Source organism: Fulmarus glacialis, unplaced genomic scaffold (genome assembly GCF_000690835.1).
Source record: "Fulmarus glacialis isolate BGI_N327 unplaced genomic scaffold, ASM69083v1 scaffold49325, whole genome shotgun sequence".
Classification (NCBI taxonomy): Eukaryota; Metazoa; Chordata; class Aves; order Procellariiformes; family Procellariidae; genus Fulmarus; species Fulmarus glacialis.
In genome coordinates this window covers 1-10,192 of record NW_009213338.1, presented here as the reverse complement: position 1 = coordinate 10,192, position 10,192 = coordinate 1, and the positions used below count along the sequence as shown (strand labels likewise).

The 10,192-nt window shown below is 36.8% G+C and overlaps 1 protein-coding gene across 1 annotated transcript; it reads left to right on the top strand.

Annotated features, from left to right (window-relative positions):
* Positions 1–608: 608 nt before the first annotated feature.
* On the top strand, positions 609–8,830 carry LOC104070247 (putative short-chain dehydrogenase/reductase family 42E member 2; the record flags this gene model as incomplete). Its single annotated transcript, XM_009578150.1, has 9 exons — positions 609–666; positions 1,323–1,441; positions 2,403–2,478; positions 3,902–3,984; positions 5,217–5,354; positions 6,369–6,434; positions 7,113–7,176; positions 7,896–7,969; positions 8,582–8,830. Coding segments are annotated over 9 exons (927 nt in total), but the record flags the coding sequence as incomplete, so codon positions are not given.
* Between the last annotated feature and the right edge of the window lie 1,362 nt (positions 8,831–10,192).

Sequence of the window (10,192 nt, the reverse complement as noted above, 5' to 3'; positions counted from 1 at the left end):
TAAAAGAATATATATATTTATATATTTATATATAAATTCTATATAACTAAATTATACCAACGGCTGTATTTCGAGTCTTAATTGTTTGCCATTGGGTAAAAAGCTGTAAGGATGTACTGGATGTAGGACTCTGAGCCACAGTTTTTATTATTAGAGTTACAAACGCACTCACCCCCTTTCTTACCTTATTTAATAAAAGGAACTTCGGTAATTACCTTAGCTGGATAGAAGAGGTCATTCAAAGATGTTTGCAACTGAGGAATGCATACTTGGAATTGCTCTGGGTAGAGGCAACTGGTCACTGAAGTGCTACTGAAACACGGATATTTAAAATATTGCTGCAAGATGTATAATAACTGGAAATGTATGTTCAGAAGCACCACAATTCTCTTTGCTTCCAGCAGGCTAGTCTGTAAAAATACAAGAAAAATTCAGTCATAGTTTAAAAATAATGATTTGACGTCTTGTCTGAAACAGCAGTCCAAATGATCTTTTTTATAATCAAAGCACTAAGCTCATTACTTTTATTTGGGGACATTTATAACATCCCCCTATTGAATTTAAAATGTATTATTATTCAAAAATGCACAATTTCTTTATTTTCCTAGTTACACAGAGAAGAGATTGAAACTGTAAACATTCATGGAACAAGATTCATCATTAATGGTATGTATCTAACCTTGCCATTGGGTGTTGGTATAGCATATCAAAATATTAGAAAAAGCCAGTTGGCTTTTTTGGCACATGCTATTTTTTGCCAAATACTTTACATTTTTGGCAGAAGACGAGGAAACCTGTCATTGGGGTTTTTTATGCTCGATTCTGCTATGGGGTATGATATGAGAGCCAGCACTGTAGTTCAACTACTTCAGTTTTTTGTAACCATGTTTGACCTGATGTCAGAATCTGTATCCATGTAAGGAGTTAACTATTTCCATGTGTGTTTTGTAGCAGTAAACCTCATTCATATCTAATGGCTTGTGCACAGATAGTGGGCAGCCCTTGAAGCAGAAGGACTTCCAGCCATCTGGAGCTGGAAGCTGGCTAGAGCTGAAGCCCATCTTAGTAGGCTGGTGGCAGCCCTCCCAGAGGCGTAGTGTTAGCTTACAGCATCCAAATTAGGATGCGCCAGATTATAAAGCCCTCGGTTCTACGCTGATGTCTTCCCTTTAAATATGCTTTGCATTTTAAATCACCCAATCATAAAATGGAATGATTTGCTCTTTTAAGATTTGACAGTTTCTTGGAAAAAGGTCATACAAACTTTTTTTCCGTGTTGTTTCAGTTTCCATTAAACTAATTTACTTTATACATTGTTGCAGCCTGCAAACAAAGGAACATCACTAGATTGATATACACCAGTACAGTAAATGTGGTGTTTGGAGGGCTTCCTATTGAAGATGGTGATGAGGAAACTGTGCCATATTTTCCAATTGAAAAGGTATTTTGGTTTATTATATTTTCAAGTTTCCTCTTTGTTTACTTTCTTGTTTCTGAAAAAGCCTGGAGTTTTCATGCCCGTGTTTTGCCTGATGCCAGAATCCAAGTACAAGAAAGAAGAAAGAAAACTCTTTACACTCTTTGTAGATGCTATTCACAACCTTGACACATCAGTTTTATGTACATTGCAGTATATATTTCTTTGTTTCCTATCAAGGCCTTGATTTTGGAAAATAACTCATACAGTGTCCCGTTAACATTAATGAAATTCCACCTGGACATGGGGATTGTGTTATATGGCTTTTATTATTTATATAATAATTTATTATTTATATAATTTTTCTGCTTCTTCCTTATTGAAGATGACATATATTCAATGTAGAGCTGATACGGAAAAGCAGCCTATTTTTATACGGTTTTATTGCATTTAATTAAAAAGGAGAAAGTACTTCTGGGTGTTTTGCATACACGGTTGTTTTTTGTGTCCCTCCTCTCTCCATCAAGTACTTCACAGTCTTTCAAGAAGTAGAGATGGATAGAGAAAGTATTGAATAATATTTTGAATAATATATTATTTTCTCTGGGACAGTGCCACAAGAAAGTGAACAGGATAATTCAGACCAATCATAACGTCTTCAAAACCTGGCTTTTGACTTTTCTGTTACCTGAAAAAGAAATCCAGATCACAAAGTGGTGATCAATTACATTCTTGACAGCATTCAAAGCATACACGTATTTATTGCTTCTCAAATGTGCTGAAATTAATTAACTGGATTTGCATAAACAAAAATGTTTGCTTACCTTAGCAATATGCATGTGTTTTATCCTAAACTAATACCCCACGGCCTCTCTATTTTGAGGTATTTATTGCCATCTGCTAAGTAAAAACTAGTGGAGAAGAGATGCCCCTCTGCTCTGTCATTTCAAGAATAGATAAAAACTTATTTGCTTTTTCTCTGTAGCATATTGATCATTATTCCAGAACCAAATCAATTGCAGAACAAATGGTACTAGCAGCTAATGGAACTCCGCTAGCAGGTACTTTTGCCTTAGCGTGAATTCATAGTGGAATTTACTTCTCCTCTTCTTGTTCCTCACTAACATCTTGTATCCTGTATCAATCCTTAGTGGACAAGATTGTCCAGCAATTATGAAATCAAACTATCTACCCCCTCTCACAAACGAAAAGATTTTAACTTAAAAATCACTTTTAATTGTTTTTAAGTTCCCACAGTGTCTGTAAAAGGTTTTAGCATGGTAGCAATGAGTTCAGTATGTTAATTGAAAAGATGAAGACAGCTATAAATTAAACAAGATAAGTAAAACATGAATGCTGATTAAATTGTTAGCCCCCCCCCCCCTCCCCCCGAGTTACATATTAAAATCTGAAGAAGCCACCTGATACTACAGCCTGGAATTATTTATTAGTGCTTCCCAAAGTTTTCCATGTTGAGGAAGCCAGTTATACACTTGAATACTTAAGCTCACCTGTGAGATACTGTAACTGCCAGTGCAAAACAAATTAATGTAAAGTGCAACATGATTCTATGTGACCAAGTGATACTGAGCTAAATTTAGCTGTAGACAACTTACAGATAAGAATCTCTTCACCTAATACTTGCAGAGGGCTATAAAGAGATATAAAGTCATTGACAGGCATTCTGTTCCAATAGAATTAGTTTAAAAAATAAAGGGTTTTTTCCTTATTTCCTCTTTTCTCAGCAGCTCTTCACATCAAAGACCCTCTTCATTTTAGGAGCAACACACAGTTCTGCATTTCTCAGTTAAACTAGAATGTCATTGTCCCAAAGATCCCATTTTGATCCTGTGCCATAGCAGGATTGAGTATTTTGCATGTTTTCAAGTCTATTAAGAACAGTTATTAGCAGATGATGAACCAGCCAATTGATCTACTTGGGAAGGGATTGGATTTTTATGATGGCCCTTACTTTCTCCCACTGAAGTTATCAAGAGCTTCTACAGCAGTTCTAGTGGGAGCTGGCTGTGCCTACTGAGAAGCCTTCAGCTCTATCTTGTACTGCTAGTGAGTCACTGTTTCCCATCAATAATTTTATATATTAGTTGGTTTCATTCCACTTCCTTACCAATAACTTGCTCATTTCAGCAAACTCATCATCACAGTTGGCACATTCATTCACTGCTTTGGCACAGAGACAAAGGACTGGTTAGAAAGAGGTTTTGAAATATCTGGTAATTTCTAGGAATCTGACTATGCTGACAGGGCTTCTCTGAATCTTATGTTGCTATTTGCATGTTCTGCTTCTGCCAACTTAATATCCAGCTACTAATTCAACACCTTTTGCTGTGTATTATCTTTTAAGATGGTGAAGTTAATTTTTTTCAGAGTAAGTTCCACTATCAGAGTCTTTGGTTCATACAAAAAAAGATACAACGTAGTCATGTGAAAGTCACTTAAGAATGGTCTTACCAATTCTTGTAGGAGGTGGAATACTCTACACGTGTGTTCTTCGCCCACCAGGAATCTATGGACCAGAAGAGCAAAGACACTTGCCAAGGCTAGCAGTATGTATTTTAATTTTTTAATCAGCAGAATTTTCTATGATATACAACTGCATCACTTATTTGTGTTATAAATTGACTGACCTTCTTATTGCGCAGCAATTCATCAATTTAATTGTCTGTTGAGGATATTATAATTTTTGTTAACAGGCACTATAATATATCTGTAAAGAACGTATAGTACATTAAAAAAGCCTTTTTTTGAAATACAAACACATGTAAGTCCAGCTTTATGATTTAATGCTTACTATAATTATAAGATTCAGGCCAATCTATGATATTTCAAATGCCTGTCTGCATGCAGCTTACAGCAAATGGTTTAAAATATTAATGAAAAGAGATGCAGCAAAATATCTTATTTCCAGTCTCAAGTATTAACAGCTTTCACTATCCAATGAAACAAGTTAAGGGGTCGGAAGCACCTTCTGGTACAATAGGTTACTAAAGGGCAAACAGCTGAAGTGCTCAGGTTTTACTCTTTTTCACTTGCTGTCTTTTAAACTGTAGGACTAGTACAGTGTTTAGAATGTCATCCCTGTATTTTAAAAGCATCAGTACAATATAAAGTTACGCACAGCTTTGAGGAAAAAATAGATTCAAGTTTACCACATAATAAATTTTTTTGGTTTGTGGCTGAGGTAGGGAATTATATTGAAGTCAGCCAAAATATACTTATCAACTTCTAAAAAACCTAATTTTTAAGAATGGCAAATGTCACTTTAATTAAACGTGAGATGTTTTCTTTAGCCCCTGAAAAAAATACAGTCTTTTAAAATTTCTACTTAAGATTTTAAGCTTATTTGCCCATTTTAAGGCATTATGCAACTGTCACATTTTGCAGTTTCTAAAATGTACCTGTTAAATGAAAAATGTGACACCTAGCATTACTTTCCATTTTTTCCCAGCCAAAGCTATTTGTTAAATTTTATCCAATTTTGTGAATACTTTTGATCCATTCAGAACTGTATCTTACCTTTCCACATCATATTTTACTTATCCTTAGAATAGACTTGTATTTTTTGTAAATTCAGGACATATGGTGTTCAATACGTTCTTCGATCCTTCCTCATGAGCAATGTTTTTAGAGCCCTCTGCACTTCTCTTGATTCTTTTTAATTGATTCATGTATTTTTTTTTAAGTAGAGACAAACCTACAATTAGCTGGAAAAGAAAGTGCACTGTACCTCATTTTAAAACCCATTTTGCTTTGGTTTCATGTTTGTTTATGTCTACAGAAGAACATTGAGAGAGGGCTACTTAGCTTCAAGTTTGGGGATCCTTCTGCTAAAATGAACTGGGTGCATGCAGAGAATCTTGTACAAGCTCAAATTCTAGCTGCTGAAGCTCTCACCCCTGAAAAGAACTACATAGCTGTAAGTAAACAATAAAAGCACCACAGTTTTCATTTGACAGTGGATCCTGCCACTATTTCCTGTACTATAGTAATTACTGTAGTAGCAGTAATTAATATATGTGTTATTGTCCTTTAGCTTATGTTGCTGTCTCTGTTTTTATTTGACAAATGTGCTATGAACAGTATGGGACCTGGCAGCATTGGCTGTGCAGTGTGTTAAAAGTTGGAATATTCAGTTCTGTAAGAATATCTCCATCTTTGCATTTTTGTAATACAATATTTGCCATTTCTGGAAGATGACCAAAGATTGTTTGCTATGTCAGAAATGAAACTGGAAGTTCAGGCAGATTCATCCCCTGTTCCCCTGTATATAGATCCAGACTTAATATTCTGAACTGTGATAATCAGTTCTTCCCACACCATATGCAAATAAAAGCACATTTTATTTGGGTTCATTGATTTACAAAATATTTGCAACTGTTTTCCTCCTTGTAAACACCGTTTTTTATTTAACCTAGAAGCATTACCCTTAAAGTATGTTAGAAAGATTTTCAAAGTAGATTAACCTACTTTTTCTAAAACCCTAAAAGCAAAAGGGAAAGAAGTAGCTTATGCCTTGGTTACATAGATGGAGTCTTACAGATTTCAATGAGTCTTAACTAGACTGAGAGCAGAACATGTCCCACCATTTGGTGAATATGTGTTAACAGCACAAGTTAGATATGGCACCACTTTCAGTCCATTTGGTAATCTCTGTATAATCGGTATAGCCGTTCTGTGTAAGGCTGTAATAAATAAATTATACCAAGGCATGTTAATCACATAAACCACTTGTCCACCAATTTCATTGCACACATTAGGGCAACTGATTGAAACACATGTAGATAGTTTGTTGGCTTGTATGTACATCCATGCGTATTTTATATTGCTGTATTATTTTTAAGTTATTCGTAAGGAATGAGATAAAGAAAACAAGTCAATATATATGCTGTATTATTTTTACTAACTTGTCTCTTCTCTCCCTCTTTAACAGAGTGGCCAGGTGTATTTCATTAATGATGGCGAAAAATTCAATCTTTTTGAATGGTTAGCTCCACTTGTACGTACAAGATATACTTTATCTCCAAATACATTAATTTCTTTGACTGTACACAACTCCAGCTTTTGTGTGCATGTTACATTTGGTATGTTTGCTTTGGGTGTAAGAGTTCCGTTCTGAATGTGGCTTTAATTCCTGCTTGAAGTTCAGTGTGATTAGCACTGTTACAAAGCCCACCTAAAATATTCCATTAAAGCAACTGTCTTCACTGAGACCGAAGGACCATCTAAACCAGTATCCTCTTTTCAGTTGCCATTATCTTCATTTCTTGGGCATGCATCTGTTAACAGTGGCTATTTTGGGTGGACAAAAAATATAAATCCTAATTATTAATCTGTAATATACATTCTTTTCAAAAGATCATTTTATTATTAAAGATGCGCTCAAAACCATAAATATGCCACAATGTTAAATTAGGTATCAGCACACCATGACATTTCGATCGATTATTATAAACTTTATTTTCTTCCTTTTTTTAAGACTGCCACTTGAAACTTACATAGTGTCTGCATGTGATTTTTAACTGGAATCCCCTGAAAAATGAAAACTCAAATACTAAGAGCAGTGATGATATTTCCTGGTTTATCAGTAAATATTTCCACAAATATCTTCTGTATTGAAACTTTAACACTTGTTTGAGGTTTCTGGTTTTTTCACTGTTTTTTAAATTTCTTTCAGTTTGAAAGATTAGGTTGGAGTAAACCACGGATACGTATTCCTACTTCCTTAGTTTATGCATCAGGTAAAATATTTTATCAACATTTCTCTTTCCTGTCCACGCTACCCTCATTCCAAATTGTAATATAATGTTTTGAGTTTTTTTTAATTTGCCCACATTTTGCAGTTTCATGTATAAAAATAATATGCTGTGGGCTCATCTAGTATGCGGCAGTAGGGGGTGAAGTTCAGCTCTGTGCAGTGTGTTGAAACCAGAATGATCTGTTATTTCAGTAAGTCCCACAAAAACAGGTTTTATGTAGGACTTAACAGATGATTAACTTTGTGGAGTTAATGGTACGAATATAAAAAGTTAAATGTAAAAATCCATGACTTCATGAAATACGCTGAAGAGTATCTGCTTTGCTGCATGGGTAAATTTATCGTTCTCCTATATCCCATGCTCTCTCCAGAATCGAACCCCATGTGCAGCTAAGACAGAATCCCACTTTGAGTATTTTGTTATTACTACATTTTTTATGAAGTCTCATCATCTTTTCACTAGATCTGTCACCAACCCTCCAAACCCTTTTCACACAAGTGCCATAATTCAGGTTGACTGAAGTATTAAGATTAAATCCACCCCCTTGTGAGCAGGTAGTCCTGTTGATGTTAGTAATGGTGCCCTGAGCTCTTAGGCATGCGATTATCCTTCACTATCATATACAGTGCGAGATATGCCAAAATCATAATGGCATAGCGATGTACTATTCTTACCTCAAGTAGAAATCTTTTGTTATGCAGCCATGATAATGGAATACCTTCATCTGATGCTGAAGCCATTTGTTGAACTGTCCCCACTGCTGACCAGAAATGAGGTAAAGTCTTTGTAAACTCCCCTTAATTCTCACAGGATGCTTACATACATGTTAATACTGAGGTACAATTTAAGATTAAGTCAGTAGAAAGTATAACCCACCCAGTACTACTTCAGCGTCCAGTTTCCAGGGCAAATATATGTGTCGTACATTTTAGGCAATATATTATGCTCGTTACCATAATCTTTGAAAAGGTAAGAGCTTATGCTTGCAATCTGGGAGAGGCTGCTTCAGCTCCTTCCTTCCAAGGCCCAGTATCCTGTATGGCGTTGGCTGGTCACTTGGGCCCTAATTCCTGAAGGTATTTAGACACTTAACAGGTGGCTTTTATCTGCCTCCTTAGATACATAAACAAGAGTGCAGAACATTTTTTATGGATGTTTTCAAGACTAGAAGATTCTGCTTTGCAGCTTTTACTGCCTCTGGGCTTTCAAGATTCTCCTTTTGAGTAAATAATTTTAAAAATAATGTGACATATGTCAATAGAACATTGATATAATGTTTGGGGGGTATTTCACATTTCCTTTAACTGTGTCTTTGCTACCATTTACAGACTTTGTTCCAATTTCCTCTGTATTCATATCTTTGTATGTTGACTTTTTTGCCCTACAGGTACAGAACATTTCTATAACTCATACATTTCGAATAGACAAGGCACGGAGTCAGCTGGGGTACAGCCCAGAGAAGTTTGCATTTGCTGATTCTGTGGACCATTACATTAAAACCAGACCAGAAGCCCAGAATCATCATATCTTCCTCAAAGTTTTGCTTTCTGTAATTGTTAGTTTAAGTTTGATCATTCTTTCTTTAAGATTTGATGGCCTTTCAGTTTTGCATTTTTTTAAAGAAACACAACACTGACTTGCATAAACTGCACATACTCAGTCACAGTACTGCTACCTGGATCATTCTAATCTCCACAATAGTTCCTGGCCCCAATGCCATAAACAGGCAGTTATTTTCAGATTTAAGAACAAAATTGTAACATATCAGTAGCTGTACTTGAGAAATTAAAATACAGTAAACAATTACGGCCAAATCACTGAAACACACTGGAGTCAAGATTGTAGCCTCTGTTTATCTCACACCAAAAAAACAACTTTCCAAACTGATTGCTGAAGGAAATGAAAGAGAACCTGCAGAAGGAACAAGAGCTACAGCCAGCCTGCAATCCTTCACCAGTGAAGAAAAATGGCTAAAATAAGGAGAAAGATTGACCACAGCTGCTGCCATGGCTCACTACCTTGGGGAACTGAGGAACAAGCAAAGGGACAGACAGAAGAGATTACTGTAAATAACACATACCAGCCGTACAAAGAGAGTTCACATTGTGTGAATTTTGTTTCTGAATTAGCTGTATCACCACATATGAGGGAAAATAAAAGTGTACTGGAAACTTTGCTGAAGTCAGCCCTGTGCCGCTGTGCACACACTGTTCAGCACCGCTCCCTGCCCTACCCCTGGGGTGCAGAGCCACCTGCTACAGCACCTCGCGGCAGCTTGGAGGCCTAGGGCGTATGTGCAGGTATGGTTTTTCACGAGTCAAAACTGTGTATTTTAGTTAAATTGGAAGTTATTAAGTTACATCAGTTAAGTGAATTTATGTCACAGTAGAGGAATCTGCCACTACGGGTTGCACTAATCTTTGTACTGCTTCCTTTACCTCCTGTAGTTAGAGGACGACAACTAACAATACAGTTTACTTGCTTATCAGCTGAACTTTAGGTACAACTGTTTCAGCACCTAATTTCTAAAGTATAGCAGTTGTACTGAGCAAATCCCTGCAATAGCTAACGTGAAAAAATGTGCTTTTTGAATTACTGTTCAGCTAAAATGGGCTAAACAGCAGGAGGTCTGGAAGGCCCCCCCCCCCCCCCCCTGCCACTCATGCTGGCGATTTACCACAGACATCTCACTCCCATCTGCACCTTTTCCAGGCTGTAACATGGGGAGGGAACAATCAGGAGCGCGTTGCGAGCAGAAAGAGTGAGCTTGGGAGACAGTACCAGGGATGAGACGGGAGAGCTAGAGGAATCGGGCGGGGGGAGGAATCAGAGATGGATTCGAGAATTCTGGAAAAGCTCAGAGCGCCTCAGGCCGGGGCCGGCAGCAAAGGCCGGATGCAGGGCCTGCGGGTTGAGGGTGCAGTAACTCGAACACAGCACGGGGAGGCAGAACTACCGAAATTAGTATTTCTGATTTTAAGTCAAAAGACACGCAAGG